Source organism: Lepidochelys kempii, chromosome 4 (assembly GCF_965140265.1).
Source record: "Lepidochelys kempii isolate rLepKem1 chromosome 4, rLepKem1.hap2, whole genome shotgun sequence".
NCBI lineage: Eukaryota > Metazoa > Chordata > Testudines > Cheloniidae > Lepidochelys > Lepidochelys kempii.
Window position 1 is genome coordinate 102,401,683 of NC_133259.1, and position 22,528 is coordinate 102,424,210.

Below are 22,528 nucleotides of genomic sequence, written 5' to 3' on the forward strand. Positions count from 1 at the left end.
TTAAAGGAAACTTAAAGACTGTTTTCTTCAAAGCTTTCACATTTGACATGTCGTAGTCCTTCATGAAAAATATAAGCTTTGCAAAGTTTGAAAACACGTGAGTGAAAATAATGCACTGTTGCAATATATGCACAGGATACTATTGTGCAGAGGTATCTACCCCACATGCGGCCTAAGTAGAAAAAAAGGGCCAATTAACCGTGTGATAGGCTGCGTCTGAAGGAGAGTCAGGACTGATAAGGCCTAATGGCTGATGAAGCCCAGCTGAGGGAGGAGCTGAGATAGGCATAGAGGGAAAGTAAAAAGAGGCTGCAGGAAGGAGCTCTGCAGTCACTCCTTAGAGAGGAAGATGGAGGCAAACAAGGAGGAGGCCTAGGGGAGACTAAGCCCAGAGATCCTGCCTTGGAATACAGACTCTGGCAAGAACCCAAGACAGGGTGAAGTAGCCACAGAGAACAAAGGAGGTTCCACCCAGGATTGGGCCAGAAGATAATGAAGAAACATAAGAAAAAGCCCAGAGAGATAGCAACAGGCAAGCAGACCACGTTTGCAAGAAATAGGGTCTCCGGGATGGAACCTGGAATAGTGGGCAGGACTAGTTTTCCCTACCAGCTACTGGAGAAGAGGCACAGTCTGGGCGGTGTAGCAGAAGACTGACTTAGACAGTTTGTCCAGAAGGACTTTGTTACCCCAGGAAAGCTATAGTGATGTGGCCAGAGGACCAAGCCACAAAGAGGGAGCACCTGGAGCCACAAAGACAGAACAATCTAGTCCAGAGAGAGAGACCAGGGGAGGGGAGAGCATGAAAAGGGGTGAGCAATCAAAGGAGAATGTGTCAGGCTGGTTGAGAGCTAATCTCCAGACATGGCCATAAGGAGGTGCAACATCAGCCTTTTATTTGTAGTAGACTAAAGAATTTATATCAACTAGTTTACAGATGAACTCAGTTCATTTGTTTTAAAGATTTTGCTAAATGGGAGATAAAAATATTTAGACCCAGATTTTCTACCTTGTCCAAAATGAGCAAAGAACAGGACTAGGGGGAGGGGCAAAGTGGCTTTTAACCACCTTTAAATTCTTCTGATCTTGTGGCTGCATGTGTCCAGGCCCCAGTTTGTTACAGCAACAGCTATGCTTCAGTGACCCACAGCAACCAAAATGAACCTTGCGGTAACAGGCAGCCAGGTGTAGATTAGAGCAGTATGAGGCTACTCTAAATTTCTCTGGGAACTAGTCCAGTTGAACTGCTTTTTCCCTGGCCTCATCAGTTAAGCCAGCCCACAGGCTAAGAAGGTGTAGGGTTACTGACTGGTTCTATGCCATTCAGCCATTCCCCTTACAGATGCTTTGTGCCTCTGTGGAATGACTTCATCTGTAATGCAGATGTTTATGGTCATTTGGATCTAAAGACTACCGGGGCCATTGTCTGCAGGTGGCACATTACACTTTTCGGACATGTTGCAAGGATGCTACAAGACATTCCAGCAAATGCCATTTTCTGGGTGGCTTGTAACATCTGGGATAAAATACCACCAACCATGGGGTGGAGGTGGTCCAGAGGCAGACCCCCACTACATGGGTTCATCAAGTCTGTTCCAATGTTGGACTGTCCGGCTGTCAAGCCTTCGTGGTTGCACAGGAATGGACCAAATGGTGAACGATCGCTATGGCTGACTGGCTAAGTGTTGAAGAAAAAGATCTGTCTAGCACCCCTGCAAGGACTGTTGGAACTGTAGAAACTCCATATGCTACTAGTTGCCCTGTAGGGACCCTCCTGATATGGAATCTCATTTTTCATACAGCTGTACTCTGCTCTCCCACACTGCCCTAACCTCCAATCAGCTCCCACACTTCCTTTATCGAAACCCATCAGCACTCACATTAGGTCTAAAGGCTCCAATGAAGCTTTATTAAAAGGTTCCTGCACCCCTTCCGTGAAAACTCCTGACATGCCTCTTTATCCCCATTGAGGCAGCCCCACATATTCATTCACACTGCAAATATGCCCAATGTATTTCCACTCTCGTGAAAAATCCACTTATGTGTGCTGCTCATTTCCTCTGGTTGGAACTCCTGATCCACCCCTTGATTTCTGCCATCCCAAAAGACTTGGTGGTTATTCACCAATCGAGAGACTGGACCTGATTCTGATTTTAACAGAAAGCTTTCCAAAAGAATAAAAAATTGATGTAAAAAACTATTATTTTATACGTTCCATTTCCCAAATGAAAGCTTTGAATATTGTGATTAACTAGATTTGTGGTTTCAGTTAACTTAATATTTTCTCAAACAAACTAATTTATTTTTAAAGGTGGTGAAACTTCAACACAGGAAGCAGTCCTTAAAAAATCACAAAATATATAGAGATCTGCTGGAATCATAACAAAAGTTATATTGTGCTACCACACAACAGAGTCAGTTACACACAGACAACTTTTCACTTCATATTACTTCCCACAGAAATAGGGTAAAGACCATTTATAGGTTTCTTTTGACATCTGTATGGTATCTAAACAATTCCACTCACTGAATTTAGAAGCATGGATATTGTAGAGATATGTTTATGAAAGATTGTGATTTGGAGATGCTCCTTCGTAAGGGATAATGTTGTGAGAGTGGAAATTTGGAGATGTGCCCTGGAGGCCTGGGCTGGGAACACCACATGGATGTGTGCAACCGGTCATCGCAGAAGCTTTCCAATTTGTTTTATTAAAGTTTTATTCCTTTCTCATTCACTGGTTTGTTATTTAATGGACCCCAAGATTATTACATCGAGTCAGAAGGGCTGAATGAGAAGGAAATTGCAGTGATTTTGAAGTTAACTCCTGTGTTTGCAACTGAAAGCAGAGACAAAGAGAGGCACCAGAGAAGCACCAGGCACAGAGGCTTTTGCATGTTTGGTGAGCACAATAGTAGCTTGACTAGTTTATGGGGGGAGAGGAGGGAGTGATGCCAAAAATGGATGTGTTGCAACCTCCTTCCAGCCTGCATTTATCAGGCAATGTTGCAGAGAACTGGAAAATATTCAGACAGATATTTGAATTATATTTAGCAGCTATAGGGGCAGAGAAGAAAAATGATAAAATGAAATCATCAATCTTTTTTGCATATTGTTGGGAAGTAAGCATTGGATATTTATAACTACTTTAAGTTTGAAGAAGGTGAAAGCATAAAGTTAAATAAAATACTAACTACATTTGAGTAACACTGCATGCCAAAAATGAACGAGACCTTTGAGAGACATATTTTTTTTTACATGCATGCAAAAAACTGATGTAACCATTGAACAATTTGTCACAGAATTAAGGAAACTCAGTAAAACCTGTGACTTCCGTGAGCTGGCAGAGAACCTTTTGAGGCATTAAAGATAATGTATTAAGTGAGAGAGTGCTTTGTGAAAGAGATTTAACTTTAGAAAAAGCTCTCCAAATATGCAGGGCAACAGAAACCATGAAAACAGAAGCCAGCAAAGAGCTGAATTAACCAGAAGGGGTTATTCATGTACTAAGTACAGTTGTTGTTCTTGTTGTTGTTTTGCCAGAACAGATCACATCAAAAAGTGGAACCACTCGCTACAAAAAACAATGCTGGGGGAAGACTGGGTACAGACAGTCACGTGGAAGGTGTGGATCACAGCATGGCCCCAAACAATGTGTTGCCTTTGGAAAACTCTATCATAAATATGGGTGAAAGAATCATTTTGCAAACTGCTGCAGACCCCAAATACAGAAAATGCAAGTGCATTCAGTTAAAGACAACATGGTTTAGGAGTTTGTCACAGACTTATTGGGATCTACCAAGCCTGATGAGAAGGACTGGATACTGCCTATGACAGCGAAAAGAATAATTATGCCACTGAAACTGGACACAGGAGCTCAGGTTAATATTCTGCCTGAAAAAGATTACGAGAGACCGAAAAGAAAATCAAAACTGGGACCAACAAAAATAAAGGTTACTAGTTATTCTGGAACAAATATACCAATGAAGGGGAGATACATTGCTAGCATCAATCATAAAAACACCATGTACAGACTCCTGTCTATTTTAGAGCCAAAGGAGGTAATTCCAATTCTAGGCCTAGCTGCATGTGAGAAACTAAACCTGGTAAAATGGGTGCTCTCACTACAATATCATACTGAACCTCGCTTTAAGGCACTCTTTTTGGAATAACATGACCTTTTTCCAAGGTTAGGTTGCTTGCAGGGTAAACATACAATCTGTATATACAAGCAGGTCCCTCCACTTATCTATCCATGTAGAAAGGTGTCATGACTTCCAGAGACCTCAGTGACATTTTCAACTTCAGCCCAGAGGCAGCGGGTCTGGAGCCGTCACCAAGTGAGGCCCCAGAGCTCTCAGCTGCCACAGGTGGTGGAGCCCTAGCAGCTCCCAGATGCCAGCTCCGGAGCTTCCAGCCACTATGTGTGGTGGGGGAACTGTGGAGCTCTCAGCAGCCGTGAGCTGTGCTGGCCCCCTTCAGCTCCCAGCCACCAGCCCCGGAGCTCCAAGCTGCAGTGGGGGCCCCCCACAGCTCTGAGATGCCACAGGCAGCAGGGAGACCCTGCAGCTCCCAGATGCTGCAGGTAGTGGTGGGGACCCCAGTACTCTCAGACGCCATGGGTGGTGGGAGGACCCTGAATCTCTGAGCCACCACAGGTGCCTGGGCGACCTCAGAGCCGCAGCGGCAGTGGGTGCTGGATCTTCCCACATACCCCATTTTGTCACAGTTATTTTTAGTAAAAGTCAGGGACAGGTCATGGGCTTCCATGCATTTTTGTTTATTATCCATGACTTCTCTGTGACTTTCACTAAAAAATTACCATGACAAAATCTTAGCATTAAGTAGTGTGGTGCAGAACAAGAAGAATCATGGGAAGGTTTAAAACAACAATTGATACAAGAGCCAGTGTTGAAGTTTTATGCACCAGGAAGGCCTATTAAAATTTCAGCAAATGCTTCACAATCTGGGTTAGATGCAGTGATTTCACAGAAGCATGAGGATTGTTGGCAACCAGTGGCATATGCATCCAAATTACTGACTGAGGCAGAAACCAGATATGCACAGATCAAGAAGGAGCTTTTAGGAATGTTCTTTGCCTGTGAGAGATTCAATCAGTATATTTATGGAAAGACAATGGAAGCTGAAATGGACCACAAGCCCCAAATAACGTTATGTAGCAAACCGCTAAACGACTGCACCTTAAGGATTCTCAGAATGATGCTAAAGCTGTAAAAGTATGATTTGGTTGTGACGTACACACCCAGAAAATTCATGTTTACTGCAGATGAACTTTCCAGAGCAGTAGCTCCCATGGAACCAGAGAAGACTTTAAAGACAGAGATGCAAGTCTATGTACATCTGATTGTAAAGACAACTCCAATAACTAACAGGAAACTGGAACAAATAAGAGAGGAAATGGAGAAAGATGAATCATTGGGAATCCTTAAAGAACTGATAATTAAAAGGTGGCCTGAAGAAATAAGCAGGTGCTGTCCAAGTATAAGACAATTGGAATTGGAGACATGAACTTACTGTGATCGATGGGGCAATTTTCAAGTGCAGTAAGGTTGCAATTCCAATGAGCCGCCAAAAAAAAAATGCTACAGAAGATCCATGAGGGTCATTTAGGAATTGAGAAGTGCAAACGACGAGCACGAGAGGTGCTGTATTTGCCGCAGATCAATCAAGACATTGCTAATGTGGTAGGAAACAGCTTTTCATGCTTGAAATTCAAGCCATGCCAACAGGCAGAGCCACGGAGGCCTAATCCAGTTCCACAAAGACCTTATGAGAAGGTAGGTACTGATTTATTTACCTGGCAATCAAAGGATTATTTAAGAGTCCCAGATTATTATATTCTGTATCACACTGCATAGTACTAACAGTAAGTCACTGATATCCGGCATGAAGGTAATCTTCTCCAGACATGAAATTCCAGATTAAGTCTTTAGAGATAATGGGCTGTGTTTTTCCAATGCAGATTTTAGGCAATTAGCCATAGATTGGGATTTTCATCACAAAACAAAGTCCAAATTACCCCCAATCAAATGGAAATGTGGAAAGATCTATACGGTCAGTAAAGAAACTTTAATGAAAAAGACTTTTGATAGTAAGGGTGATTTGTATAGACCTTTATTGGTTTACTGAAGTACACCCGTAGAGAATGGCTTTTCTCTAGCTCAACTGTTAATGGGAAGGAGGATCAGATCTAATTTATCAATTACTGATAACCTACTGAAATCTTTTCACAATGGAACCATATGGAAGATGAAAGAAAATCAGAAACAGAAATATTGTTTTAACAAAAGGGCCTGTGATCTCCCATCTCTTAACCCACGTTATAGAGTATGCCTAATGAATCTACCTCTAATAATTGGGACCAAAGGGGTACCATTAAAGAACAGCTGCATCCAAGGTCTTATGTAGTTCAGACAAACCAGGGGAACACATTTCAACATGATCGAAGGAATCTACAAGTAATCCCAGAAAGTTCCAAAACATTGACAACTGAGGTGGACTATGGCATTTCACATCTGACTGATTCTTTATCATCAATGCACAAAGGAGAAACTGTCAAGGAACAAGAGAACAACTCAGACTCTAATGAAAGGCTGATACCGAGAAGATCAGAGTGGGAGATTAAATGTCCTAAAAGACTGATAGAGACTTGCTAAACTGCCTGGAGAAGGGATATTTGAGGAAAGTCAGTGGTAAAGGCTCAATTGAAAGTGATGTTCTGGTAACCTCTCCTCTCTAGGTAGTGACACACTGGGTTTAGGGAAATGTACTAGATGGGTTGCAAATTTAATGTATGTGTTACTGAACACTTGTTAACAGTTTATACATGTATTTAAGAGTAATTCATTTTTCGTTAAGAGGCAAGATGTTTATGAAAGATTGTGATTTGGAGACACTCCTTCATAAGGAACAGAATGAGATTGGATCCTGCCCTTTGGGGTGGTGGGAAGTCTTATGGGGGCATGGCAGAGCCTCTCCTACAATCACCCAGTAATGGCAGTTTCTGCAGTTCCAATCCCATGAGGCGGCTGGGCTCAGCTCCCTGTTCTGGGAGTTGAGACAGGGTGCATGGGCTTGCCACATCACTCAGGTTTGGCCCAGCCTCCATTTCATCAGTCTTTATGAAATGTAGATTATGCTGCATATTAAAAATATAGATTTTTAAAGATATTTAGGTGTCTAAGGATGGAGATGGGCACCCAGTGGGATTTTTAGAAGTGCCTAGGTCAACTCCCATTCAAATCCCAGGCACGTTTCAAAATCCCACACATGCCTATCTGAATCTTTAAGTGCCTAAATACCTTTTTAAATCTGTTTTATGTATCTCATTTTTACCATGATAACCAATCCAAAATTCATATATAGGATCTTTCAACAGTCCCATGGCTTAACAAAATATTTTAAAGGAACCTTGTATGGAACCCTTGAAAACGAAACTTATGCTGCTGTAAATCTCAGTAACACTTCTGACTTCATTTACACTAGTGTAAACCTGTTAAATTATATTTATTTATTTATTTATATTAAATATAAATTGACTTCATCAAAGTCGCTAACATAAATCTGAAATAAAACAGAACTCATTATCTGGTTAAAGTCTCTCAAATCTCAGTGTGCTAAACTGTAATTTTACAACCTATCCTGGGTAGGGGGAAGTGCACAGCTACCCATCTCCCAAAAGCACTGAAGAGAATGAATAGAGAATCCCAATTGCTCTGCTGCTCCTCCCAGCTCTGGGGAGGGAGTAAATTACTTCATCCCCTTTCATGGAGCAGTTTACTCTTCCTGTACATCCATTCAGTTACCCTGGCTGGTAAAGAGATGGAATAAACTAGTGCTCCTCCCACAACCCACTCCCTTCTTTACTCACTTGCTTTTAACAGAGTATATTGGGCAAGCACATGGTCACCTTACTGCGGCCAGTGTCACAATCTGAGCAGTATTGAGCAGGGTAGTAAAGGTTTGTGGCAGCCTAGCTCTATGTGGTTTAACGAGTGTGGTGCTGGCTTTCCCCTTCTTGTTCTTGGAAGCTGCTTTTTCTTCAGTTATAAGAGACAGGAATCAGAGGAACAGCCGTGTTAGTCTGTATTCGCAAAAAGAAAAGGAGTACTTGTGGCACCTTAGAGACTAACCAATTTATTTGAGCATGAGCTTTCGTGAGCTACAGCTCACTTCATCAGATGTTTACCGTGGAAACTGCAGCAGACTTTATATACACACAGAAATCATGAAACAATACCTCCTCCCACCCCACTGTCCTGCTGGTAATAGCTTATCTAAAGTGATCAACAGGTGGGCCATTTCCAGCACAAATCCAGGTTTTCTCACCCTCCACCCCCCCACACAAATTTACTCTCCTGTTGGTGCTAGCCCATCCAAAGTGACAACTCTTTACATAATCAAGTCGGGCTATTTCCTGCATAGATCAAGGTTTTCTCACATCCCCCCCACCCCCATACACACACAAACTCACTCTCCTGCTGGTAATAGCTCATCTAAACTGACCATTCTCCAGGTTTACCTAACAGCTACTGAAATCACAAACTCACATGTCATTTAGTCACTAGTACTTAAATGTTTTTGGTTATTATTCATGTTGCAGACATGCCAGTGAGTATTTTCAGGCTGCAAATAAATTCTGTAGGCTACAATGTTGGAAAATGTAGCCGCTATGTCTATATCTTTTTGTCGTAAACCTTTTATTGACAGAAAATATATTTGTTTTGGACCACACAGAGATGCTTTTTGTTCTGGCTGGGTGATCTACCATACACAAGGCACCATTATGGAGCTGTAATATTTTAATACCACATTTCTCTTCAGTGTTCTTAGGAAACACTAAACTGGGAGGAGAGGTAGATACGCTGGAGGGTAGGGATAGGATACAGAGGGCCATAGACAAATTAGAGTATTGGGCCAAAAGAAATCTGATGAGATTCAACAAGGACAAGTGCAGAATCCTGCACTTAGGACTGAAGAATCCCACACACCACTACAGACTAGGGACCGAATGGCTAGGCAGCAGTTCTGCAGAAAAGGACCTAGGGGTTACAGTGGACAAGAAGCTGGATATGAGTCAACAGTGTGCCCTTGTTGCCAAGAAGGCCAATGGCATTTTGGGATGTATAAATAGGGGCATTGCCAGCAGATCGAGGGACATGATCGTTCCCCTCCATTTGACATTGGTGAGGCCTCATCTGGAGTACTGTGTCCAGTTTTGGGCCCCACACTACAAGAAGGATGTGGAAAAATTGGAAAACGTCCAGCGGAGGGCAACAAAAATGATTAGGCGACTGGAACACATGACTTATGAGGAGAGGCCAAGGAAACTGGGATTGTTTAGTCTGCAGAAGAGAAGAATGAGGGGGGGTTGAGAGCTGCTTTCAACTACCTCAAAGGGGGTTAGAAAGGGGATGGATCTAGACTGTTCTCAGTGGTAGCATATGACAGAACGAGGAGTAATGGTCTCAAGTTGCAGCGGGGGAGGTTTAGGTTGGATATTAGGAAAAACGTTTTCACTAGGAGGGTGGTGAAACACTGGAATGCGTTACCTAGGGAGGTGGTGGAATCTCCTTCCTTAGAAGTTTTTAAGGTCAGACTTGACAAAGCCCTGGCTGGGATGATTTAGTTGGGGATTGGTCCTGCTTTGAGCAGGGGGTTGGACTAGATGACCTCCTGAGGTCCCTTCCAACCCTAGTATTCTATGATTCTATGAAACAGACTAGGGCAAGGCAGACTTCCATTAACTCCAATTTATTTTCAGTTTGCTTCCAAATGAGACTACTTTAAGCTATTTAACTTTCCTTGAAATATAATGAAGACAAAGGAATATTTGTCTATGTTAGGTACTCAGAGAGTACTACCTCACTGTAGTACTGGAGAACATCACAACACTCTCATGAGATATGGAAGTACCGTTATCCTTGTTTTACAGAGAGGCTAGGTAATTTTCCCAAGGTCAAACTGGGGATTGCTGGAGAAGGGACTTGAATGTAATCTTCTAAACCCTAGGCTAGCACCCTAATCACTGGACCATGCTCCCTTTCCCATGTGGTTTGTCCATGCTCAACACAAATCGGAATATATTTTAACAGTTTAATGTGGTTTCAACAATAATGTTAATTAATTCCTTTCCAACACCATATTAGAGCAACCATATTTTGGGAATTGGTTCAAATGATCTTGCAAAAGGTATGTAGAATGCAGGAACAGGCACAATAGTATTACATCACAGCAGCTTGAACTGAACTATGGGAAAGACACAGGCTCTCTCAGTTGTTTGACCAGCTGTGTTCAATATATTAGCTAGTACTTCTTTTGTTTCCTGTTAAACTCTTAAGGCTGATGATCCTACTCTGCCTTCTTTCCTTCTTCCATATATTCCTTATCCTCAAAATCCTCCTTATACCTTCAACTTGGCATCAAGTAATTCTATACTAAAAAAAATAAAACTGTCACACAAGTCTTGTAATATGATGTGCATCTACAACTCTATTGAAGCCAATGAGATATGCCAGATATTTATACAGGACTTCCCAAGAAATTAACTTTCTAAATACTTCCTATTTGAGCTCCTACTATATCCTAAATATCTTCTACCTTCCCTTCCCCTCTTTAAAATTATGCCAGAAACCTGAGTGTAAATATAGCTGGGGGTCATTAATGCATAAAGAGATATTTTGCTTTCCTTAGAAAGAGCATGCAGAGGTCTTCTTTGCCTCATTTTTCCCCTTCACTGCCAATTATACAGAAATTCTCTGCCTAAGCTTCTCACAAAAAAGGATACCTTGCTCTTGCATTATGGCTAGGTAGAGGAGAGGGGTACTATTTCATTTAGGTCTGAAATGCTTGAGCCTTTTTTGGAAGAAAAAGGTTCATGAAAACCAGAAGATTAGTCATAATACTGACATTTCTATTATTTATTTTCAACATAGGTCAGACCCAGGAGCGTGCTAGATTGATTCTCATTTTAACTCCTGATGTGGATCCACAGTCACAGAATCAGCTTGAATTTGAGAATCTTTCTGCCATTATTATGACAAAGGATGGATTCCTCTATAGGAAATCAAGGTCCAAAAGGGAAGAAAGACAATAAGAACATTGCAGTGCTACATATTAGGGAAACTGCAGCTGAAGCATTTTTCTGCTCTCCCTGTCTTATCTTTTGCTCATGAAGCTTCAAATGCCTAGTGTTTCAAAGAAGCCTCAGGTTAAAAAAAAATGAGTCCAGTACTGCTGAGTTTCCAACATTTTCCATAATCCAGCAGAGAGAATGAAGCTTGAAAAATGTTCAGTGTTCAAAATTTTCTTATCGCTTGGTTGCTTGCTGCTCACTGACATCTGCCTCCCAGTGAGACAGTGTGAAAACTAAACCTGTTTGGTGGGAAGAATGAAGTCTGGAGTTAAAGTGTAAAAGCCTTCAGGATGTCACTGGGGAAAGAAAGACCAAAAATTCAGGCCATGAAGACCTGGGACTGACATACATAGTTACTGAAGAATCCAAGGGTACATTGGAAATGCCCCAAGAGGTCAAGATTCCCCTATATATGAGTACAATGCTTTTGATCTCTGTTCTACTGCATGACTCGAAAAATATCTCCCTCCAAACACAAACTAGCAATGTTCAATTTATCTGCTTCTTGAAACAGCTTTCCATAAAAGCAACATACAATGATTATTTTAAGGCTCACCAGATGGATTTATTTCATCAGAATCTTTGTGTTTAAATAAAGAAACTGAGAATGAGAAAAATCTTTGGATACAGTTGTTTCCATCTTCGGTTTTCTTTATGTTATATTGTCTTCATTTCTTCATACTAGTTGCTAGTCTATGCCTTGTGTTAGAATTCTTTCAAAATTTTTCCATATATAAGCTTACAAAAATTCAGGCAATCATGAAAGCACAAAAAGATGCAAATTTCCTATCTATATCCCCCAGCATGTTTAGTATGTATTGCTTTTGAAGAAAAGGAAGGTAAAGAAAAATCATTTTCTCCTAAGTCCCCCCACCTCCCAAAAATATTTTCCCCAAATGTTTAATAAAAGACCTGGACAAAAACTACAATGTTAGAATGTTTTTTTTTAAAAAAAAAAAAGGAAACACATCTTTCCTTTGGAGTTTGTAGCAAAATTCTTGGCGGGGGGCGGGGGGGGGGGGGAACCTGAACTCTCTCTCTAACGACTCTCCTTTTTATCTCTAAGAAAATTCTTCCTAAAATGCTAGACTTCTCCTCTGGAAGAGAAAATAAATATCTGCAATTTTCTACCATAGAAAAAAAAACTATTAAGAACAAAAATGTGACTAATATAACTTGGACTTCTCTTTTTCTATGACATTGTTCCTTTTTAACCTCAAGATAAGACTATCGCAATATGTTCTACAGGCTACACCTTAAAACCATTCAGAAACTGAAACTGATGCAGAGCACAGCAGCTTACATGTCGAGCAGGATATCTCACTGGGAGTATGTGAAACCAGCACTCTGGGATCTGCACTGTGTTTCTGTTGGCCTCTGGGTAGGGTTTAAGGTGTTGGCCATTTAAGGCCTTAAATGGCTTTAGGATGGCCTATTTGAGGGATTACCTCTCTCTAGGTACCATGCTGCCACAGGAGCATAAATACATAGATACATTGATATTAAGGTCAGAAGGGACCATTATGATCATCTAGAGCAGAGGAGCTCCAGGTGAATCGCCCTCATTATAAAAGACAGGGAACTGCTGAGAGAGTGTTGTCTGTGAGGTCTCTAGGACTCTTGAATTTGATGACATTCTGGGCATGGTGAAAAAAACACTCCAGCTTGATAGGGGTTTTGGAGGAGGCAGAGTGTATCTTTACTCTGGATAATTTCTTATTGAAGTCACTGGCAGTTTTGTCTGTGTAAAGACTGTGCTATCACACCCTGTATGAAAATACCATATATGATCAGAATTCAGATTCCTGATGTTTCACAGTACAGGGAAAGCTTCAGGAATTACTCATATTTAAGGCTAAGATTTAGTCACGGGTGTTTTTGGCAAAAGTCATGGACAGGTCACATGAAATAAATAAAAATTCATGGCCATGAATATTTTACCAAATATTTTACCAAAAATATCCCTGACTAAATCTCTACTTCTGGGCCCCCCACTGCTCCAGTACAGGTGGTTAAGTGCCCCCCGGCCGCTGCTCCAGGGATCTCTCTCCAGACGGCCTCCAGGCACCCCGGGACTGCGGCTCCAGCCACCCTGGGACCGCTACTCCAGCTGCCCCGTGACTGCTGCTTTATCTGCACTCGGACCGCTGCTGCTCCAGCGATCCCCAGGGTACCCCCAGGACCGCTGCTTTGGCACTCCTTGGAGCCAACCACACTAGCCACTGTTCTGGTGGTCCCCGGAGCCAGCTACCTGGGGCCGCATGAGCAGTGGCTGGTGTGGCTGGCCCCGTGGAGCCCCGGGACCACTGCTCAGATTCTCCCTGGGGCCGCCCCCCAGGACTGCTGTTTGGGCAGTCCCCAGGACCAGCCACACTGGCCGCTCTTTGTGCGCTCCCTGGAGCCAGCTGCCAGTACAGCTGGCTCTGGGGCAGCCCCCAGAGATGCCCCCAGGTCCACTGCTTGGGGCCAGCTGATTGGGTGACCCTGAAGTCAACCACACAGCTGCTGTTGAAGTTACAGAGGTTACAGATTTCAGAGTAACAGCCGTGTTAGTCTGTATTCGCAAAAAGAAAAGGAGTACTTGTGGCACCTTAGAGACTAACCAATTTATTAGAGCATAAGCAGAATGTCACAGAATCTGTGATTTCCATTTCCTCCATGAAATAATCACAGCCTTACTCATATTTAATAGCATTGTCCACAATGGGTCCAAAAAATAAAAATTAGATTGCTAAATTCATGCTCCATATTGTGAAGTAAATACTGCATGTTACAGACTGGAAAATAAAATTAGCCACAACATTTTAAAAATACCTCTGTATTTGGAAATTACAATTTTTAGAGACTTCATGTATTGTACTGTTCAAAATTTTAAGGTGTCTTTTACTAAAGTTACAATGTAACACTTTTTTCAGCTTGAACACAGTCTTCTTAGGGCCATTATTTTTTCTTCCCAAAAATGCATTATGAGGGATTTTAACCAGGAGACAGAGTCTATTCTGTGAATATGTGAATGAGAGAACAAGTTGTATAGCAGTAGCATACAATACACTTATACTTGGGGGCCCTCAATGTACACATACAGCTTCCATTAACACTGATGAGTTATACATGTTCATCATGTACAAAGTAATTCTCCTAAGAATAAATTAGTACTTAATATTAGCCAGTGCTATGAAATATTTTAACAACTATTAGTATTAAAAAGAGTTAAACATGAAATAAAGGTGAGAAACATTTTATGATTTTGGCTCTAGGGACACTATCTTATCAGCTCAGACTGAATAGATCAGGTTCATAATGATAAATGCATGTTGTCATAATTTCTCACTGTCACAGTGTACTGCAGCCCTAACAGCATCTATTCTTCTAAAACAGAACTGCAATCAAAAAGTTCAAAATTAATAGCTGTGAAATCTCAAGCACGCATAAGCATGTGTTTTTATCACTTCCATGCTGTGCAGATTGGGTACTCTTGTTATTTATTGTTTGTGACAGTGAACAATTCCCACTTGCTTTAGTGCAAAAGCGAAGAGCTGTTCACATGTAACCAGTAAGGTGAAGAATAGATTTCAAACTGTTCGAATCATTGTGCTGGAACAAAATTACATGGATCATAACAAAGCCTTCTTTCAATGCCCAAAACAGTGGCTGCCCCACTATTCTTTTTAACCTTTATTCATTCCCTTCTTTAAAAGCTTCTCTCATAGCTAACATTCATATCTAACATGTTCTGTGTTTGTACAGCACCTAGCACAATGGGGTCCTGGTCCATGACAAGGGATCTATGGTAGTACAATAATATAAATGCACTAATAATTTTTAAAACATGAAAATTTTCCTCATTTTGCAGATTACTGTTATTATAACCTTTGTGCTAGGACATATACAAACCCGCTTTCGTAAAGTGATTTGATATTCATGAGTAAAAATGTTATATATAGTCCCTGCCCTGTACAGTTTATAATACAGCCTAAGATAAAACTCAACAAGTGACTGACAACTAGTAGGAGGGAAAAGGAAGGAAGAAATAGGGTAACAGTAACAAATATGTGCTACTATAGGCTAACAGCATGCAAAGCTTTATGGTTCAATTTGAGCTCATCTGTTGGCTACCCACTTCTGTTCCCAGAAATCTTGGCAGGGGACTCTGCGTACATGTCAGATTTTTCAACAATACAAGTTTTCTATAAAACTAACTCTATTTTACTGTGAGTAGGATTCTTTTTTAAATTATTATTATTTTTCCTGAGATTATTCTTAAGGAAATTAAATGCATAGATCTCTCCAAATGGTGCACATTTCAAATGAGCAAAGAAGAAAGGTTAAGAGTAGTAACTGCACTATTATATATCTCCATCTGATTTTATCATTAACTCACAGAAAAATCTATCATTTATCAAGACAGCAAAAGAGAACTGCCTGTGGGCAATACCATTATCAGTGCACAATTAGTTGGAGATTGAAGACACTAGCTTTAGGTACATTCTCATGCTAGTAATCTGAATCCTAGTAGATTGGAAACCAGTGTCTCTTGATGAAATGCTATTTATTTAGCTATGGATAATTTGCTTAGATGTAAGGGTAGTAATAACAAAACTAATAATTCCAAACTCTACATGAAATGGTGTTAGGTCATATTTTAATTGAGATTTTTTTAGTAGCGCATACAAAATTATAAAATGAAACAGGATACGTTACAAGAGATGCTTTTATAGAAAAGTCATTTTCCCTTAGTTGAAAAAAAAATTATGAATGCTAAAAAGAAGTCTTTTCTTCTGTCAATTACTATAAACCCATCGCGAAGTATGAATTCCTAGTTCTTAATGCTAAGTCTTTCAAATCCTTGGACTTATTTCATTTATTTTTTTCTTTGATAACAGATGGATTTTCTTTTATCCTTAGTAATTTGCATCAATAGTAGATCATGAAGTCTTATAAATACATAAAGCCTTTTAGAAACATTTGATAGAGGGAAGCTTTAACTAGCCCTTTTATATTTATGAAACATTAATTCTCCAGGGAGGTTACCATTTAACTTGAAGAGTTCAGTCACTTTCTATACTTAATGAACAACAAGTAAAAACACACACTCTAAATTCAGCACACTAGATTTCTATGGAAGCACCCTGAATTTCAGTGCTAGAATGTTCAAAATGAATTACCAGTATATTCAGCTAAATCTGCACAGCCAACGGAATATAGCAAAACCCACTCCCTGTTGAATACCACACAAGTCAAAATCTATTTTGCAATACTCTGAATAAGCAGGCTAAGTAAATCTGTTCAATCTGTTTTACATGCAGGGAATCTCATATTGCTCTTTATCTTCTCCTCCACACAGAAGACAAACTAGTGGTAAAAAAAAAAAAAGCATACTTTTAAATCATATTTAATAAATATATATTTAGAATTATCACAGTTTTGCAAAGACAGTTAATCTTTTTATTTGTTTTCCTCATTAGTAGACTACATATGAGTTCCTCCAAGTCATCTTTTTCTAAATTCAATATAGTAAAGGACAAACATATGTCATAAAGCCACTCAAATAATATACTCTTTTCTGTTTACAAAAATTCAAACAAATTGCAAATTTGGGACCTGATATACCACTGTGTAACTACAGCTTTATATGCTAACAACTCCCCTGAAGTCAAGAGAGTAACAAGAGTATATTCTGGTGTTTCATAGCAGTGATCCTGCTCTCATCAGTCATTGAGTTTTGTTATTAACTTAAATGTGAGTAGGATCCCTCATAGCTTTCATAAAAGGCCAATAAGCATAAAGAAGAATAACTAGGCATGGTTCTGATCTCAATTCTACTTGTTTTACATCTGTTCAAGTTAGTTATTGATGTATGTGAGATCAGAATCATCCCCTTTGTCTCTGTTGAAAGAATCCATACAGTAAATCAACACATATTCTGCTAAAATATGTTGTTATATGCCTAGCTATTTACCTTATTTTGCACTCTTATCTGTATATTTCTTTAGATATTCTAGATTAAAATTCCATTTTGTAAATGTATATTCATTATTAAGTTACAGGATGCACAGTATGTTTTATAATTTCTGGAAGAATTTACTGATGGTTCAAAGCCATAGGGAAAATGGATGTTGATTAATTTAGGACCCAGTTTTGTCATCCTATTTATATACGCTAAGCATTACTTGCTCTATGAATAATCTAGTTTATTTCAGTAGAACTACTTGTGAAATAAAATATTACTCAATGTGAGTAAAGGTGACAGATTCAGTCCCTTAGATGGCAGGCAGCAGAATGAAATTGCAAGTACATATTCAAATCAGTCTTATGAATGAGTTTTCTAAATCTGTAAAACAGTTATATCCCAAGATCAGAATGGAGGGTCACTGGTTGAGCATGAAGTGACCTGTAATTAAATAGAGGCCTTGCAATTTCCAGTAAAATTATTCCCACTGAACAAGGATTCACAAAATTACTTGGAGAAAAAATAACTTTTCCTTCAAAGGAATCAATTACTGTTTTTTGGTAAACTCATAAGGCAACTGTAACATAATTATATATTCATAAAGTATTAGTGATTTTCTTTTCACATCAACTAAAATCTCCCTTTTTTATATAATGAAGTACACACACACACAATGTCACTACAACCTATTTAGTGCACATGGAGGGAGATCAGGAGCTTTATTCACCACTGTATTATTCAAATTTTATGTCCATGTAATGCCACTGAAAGTAATGGAATTGCACTAGCATAAAACTGGAGTACGCTCTAGAGAATCAAGCCAAATGCATGTTAAAAGCAGCAAAAAATAAAATTGGGGGAGGTAAAAATAATAAAACATTAACTTACACTATTGTAGTGAAAACACTGAAAAAAGACCAATTTAATTAAATGTCTATTATATTACCACCTGCTATTACTTCATTAGTCATGTTTCCATTTTTGTTTTTAATCTTCATTTTAGGAGACATAGATTTCAATGAGAACATTTGTTGTGGGTTAAACTTGGCATACAGAATTAGAGTTTTAAACTTAGTAAATTACATAGATTTGCCTAGGCCAGATTTGCTTAATCAACGTGCATGACCTCAACTGGGTGGCAAAGTTTTAATTTCAAAAATAGGCAAGCATTTTAGGTCAAATCTGTCTCATTTGTATGCACACTAGGGGATAGCACACCATTGCATGATCAAATATGCACAATGGACTGCCCAGTAGATTGAACAAAGATGTCTGAGCATACATAGCCAAGCACTGTCTATTAGTATGATCAAGAACATACTTAAGAATGGAGTTATACTCTCTTGAACCTTATATCCAAGAGACATAACTCTGGGAATATGGTTACAACAATGGTTCTGCATTTTGCATTTGTTATAGGGCCAAATCCTGCTCACTATACTCAGGCAAGTAATATTGAACAACACAGTCAAGGTTCTAAACCATTAATAATATAAAAGGTGAGGTTTTGAGGTATTTCTTTTTGAGCTGTTGAATATGAGCCAATAAAATAAAATCCTGCTACATAATAGATTATGCTTGCCAGTGTTAGGATAGACCAAGCTAAGATTTTTTTTGGGGGGGGGGGGAGTATAAAATGCTTGTTTTGAGCTCCTAATTGTCACTTATAAGATAATAAATAGTGTACTATTTGTGATCCTTTGTGAGAATAATAAAAGTATGCATTGGAAGTTATGCTACAACAGTATCTGTACAAGCTAATGTAGGGATGGCAGTAGAACAAGTTTCTGAATGGGGAAATGACTGGTTTAAAGGATGAAAACAATGAAAAAAAATCAGATCATTTTTTAAACCTCTCTGTTCTGAATCTGACTGAAAAGCACTGTTCTGTTCAAACAAGCTTGCATAGCCAATGTCATGAATCCATAAGATTTTACTGGTTCAAAGTGTTTTGTTTGTTTGATAGTTAGTTTGTTTGTTGGTTGTTTTTCCCCCCTTACAGAAAAAAATACTGCACTTTTTAAGCAACTCTGGTTATTCAGTGTTCACATTTTATATTAAATTATGTCTCCTATTTCCTGAAAAGTGTGGGACAAACTCTACTCTCAAATACGACTGTGGCAATCAGTCAGCTTCACTGAACTTGCACTGGTATAACACAAGAAAGAATTTGGTCCCTGATTCAGTAAAGTACTTGGGACTACTCACATACTTAAAGTTAGGGATATGTTTAAGTAGCCTGCTGAACTGGTGCTTTGGTACTGAATGTGGTTTTGGATTTTTGATACTTGTAAGTCACCTGCAAAAGTAAATTACAAAATTATGTTATCAGTATTTGCTAAATTTCCCCCAGGCTGAGAAAGGAACCAAGAACATAAAATACTTTAAAGCTTACTTTATTTTCTTTCATTCATGCAATTCTCATAATGTCCATCCCCACCACTCTCAGTTGACTCCCCTCCAATCTGATCTGCTATCACACTGATACAATAGCGACCTCAGAAACACACTGGTTCCTGCAGCTGCCCCATTACAGTGCAGATGTGTAAATAAGTATTGTGGATTTTTTTTCATATGTAGAATGTTTTTTCCAAATTTCTTTTGTATTCATATTTTTAAGGTCAGAAGGACCTATTATGATAATTTTATCTGACCTCTTGCATGACACAGACTGTTAATTTACATCTGATGGTATTTGGTTTTAAATAATTTTGCAAATTTCAAAAATCATACAAAATAGTAACAAACCCCAAGACTGGTTCTGTGGTATATGTGACATACCAACATACTACATGTTAAGGCATTAGGTCAGAGTGGAAGTTAACAAAGCAAGATAGGAATGGGCATTGTGGGATCAATCTGAAAGAGAAAATATAATGATATTTTTGCATAATAACACTCTGAATGCCCTTCTTATACTGGTTATTGGGGGCATTCAGCACATATTGGTAAAGTTATATGGGTTGGGTAATTTACTTTTGCAAGTCATGTTGCATGGCATGGTAAATAAATATTAAGCTGTCACTTACATTCTGTGTAAAAGTTGGAATTGTTCTCTTACTATCTTTTGATTCAAAAGAGATTTATGCAATGTAAATCTTTGTTTCCTTTTAGATATTAATTCATTAATGCAGGTGATAACTAAGAAGAAGTTTAATAATGTCATTTCAAAATATTTGCAGTATACAACATTTAGAGTAACACTAGAAATGTCCAAAATGTGACAGAATTAGGAACAACAGAATCTCTCTCTTAGATAAAAGAAATCAAGCCAAATGAAAAGGATACTGAGCACATCTCCCAGACATATGACATACATATTCCTATGTTAGAGTATGAAACAGTAAAAAGATATGGAGAAGCTTGTGTTGTAATTTATATGCAATATATTTTACCAATCCTATGAATGAATACAGGGAATTCATTTTATAGCTTTCACAGTTCCTTAACACTTACTATAAACAGAAATGCTGAAAACATGCTTTAGAAGCCTGGCTATAAGATGCTGAACTGTATTTCTCAAATATGTGTAACAAAGATGTACTTTAAGTATTCCCAAAAGGAAAAGAAAATAACATGGCATGTTTAAACTAATTATAGTAAAGAATTTAGAGTGCTTCTAAAGGATTTAGGTAATTAGCTAACAAGAAAAATACCAACAAGATTTGAACTCTGAAGTCTGATGATTTATTAGTATGTTTTACTGCAAAACCTAATCATGGCCAAGTTTTCTATTTAAGGGCTATGCACTGAAAAGTTAACTGCACAAACATTCTAAAACTTCCACACATCAAATTTACAATTAAATTTGCCTGTCATTTCAGGGCAGAAGTTAGTCTGCAAAAATACTAGTCAGTCAAACCGCAATAAATATTGGGGCACAAGGTATCTAAGCAGGCAGAAATGAAGAAGCACATTTATACACATATGCTTCAGTATCACAGGTGTATAAGGACCAATATTCTCCAACCCAATCATTCCACACTTAGTTTATATATATATAATTAATTCAGATATTTAATTTTTCGAAGTATTTTAATGTGCTCAGGAAGAAAAAGGAAATAAAAGTTCTGAGAATATGTTTGTATCATGTGGGTCATGATACAAAGACTGATGCAGCAATAATCAAATTGCTGAACGTCTTACTGGTCTAGACAAATGTCCATACACACAGTCAGGGAGCTGTCAAAGTTAGTAAATCACACCCTATCCCTTTGAAGATGCCTGCTTTCCCGCCTGTCCTCAACAGTAGGCATTCTTTAGTCCTTCAAAGCATGACACTCCTCCTCTACTCAGATTCCATCCCTTTGGAATGAGGAGGATGATTGTAGTAGCAAGTTAGCTGTTTGCACATAGGACATGAGGGTTTCACTGAACAGGAAAATAAAGCCTTTACTTGTTAATTGAACACATTGTATTAAGTAGAGCTAATAAAAACTTCAAAAAATGTATCACCATGTTTAATTAGTCCCTGTTTTCAAAATGATTTGTTACTAAGTGACAAATATGGAACATTTCTAAAACCAACTGTAGAATATTTACTGTTTTTCAAACTGAAGATAGAACGTTTACTTATGCTTTTGGAAACTTCTCTCCAAACTGCATCCATGTTAAATGTTAAAATGTTACACCTCATCACAAAGCTCCACACTTCTTTGCTACAATGAGCTAGTGCTAAAGTAAGATTTTTTTAAAACATTGATTAGACTCAAGAAAATTAGTCAAGGCACAAGTCATGACCAACTTTACTCTCGGGGATTAGTCTGTAATTCTTATAAACTGCCTTACATACATTATCATGAAGAAAGCGGATGTTTGCTTGGCTGGTTAAATTTTACATTTAAGATTGACTGCTCCTTGATGCACCAGGCATAACCTCTCATTAACATCAACGGGAGTTACATGTGCATACTGATGGCAGAATGGATACTTTTAATTTATAGTTACAACTCACATATATGATAAGCAGCCATATACAATGTTTCCACAATCCAAGAGACTGTTAATGTACAATACCTGGGTAAACCAATTAACTGAATAGCGTACTAAGAAGATTTTTTAAAAATTAATTTCTACAAATTGTACTGTTATCGAGATGTGACTGGGTAGGCCTGTCATCACACTTAGGTGTGATAACAGTTTTCTTCACTAAGCAGCACATTTTCCAAATAGCAAAAGCATGAGGATAGTTCATAAAGGATTATAGAATTGGATAGGCAACAATGTATCTCAAGGAAAGAGATAATGACATTCACAGATTCTTTCATAGCTCTTTCTAATCACAATGAAGGTGACATATATTTCTTTGAAAAAGGCATCCAGAATATTTTAAAGATTCCATTTTTCAAACATCATGTTTGTACAGCAAGCAAAAGAGAAACCAGTGGACATCAACAGACCACCAAAGAAAGAAAGAAAGAAAGAA

General features: G+C 38.7%; 1 protein-coding gene across 7 annotated transcripts in view; it reads right to left on the reverse strand.

The window, feature by feature from the left end:
* PCDH7 (protocadherin 7) overlaps positions 1-22,528 on the reverse strand; it is a 392,778-nt gene that overhangs the window by 360,764 nt on the left and 9,486 nt on the right. The window contains exon 2 of one of the 7 annotated variants that reach the window (XM_073342328.1): positions 16,277-16,505. The exons of the other annotated variants lie outside the window; for them this stretch is intronic. Coding sequence (XP_073198429.1) covers positions 16,440-16,505 — 66 coding nt within the window. The 3' untranslated portion in view covers positions 16,277-16,439. Of the gene's footprint in view, positions 1-16,276; positions 16,506-22,528 lie in introns of those variants that run through there. 7 annotated transcript variants of the gene reach the window in all.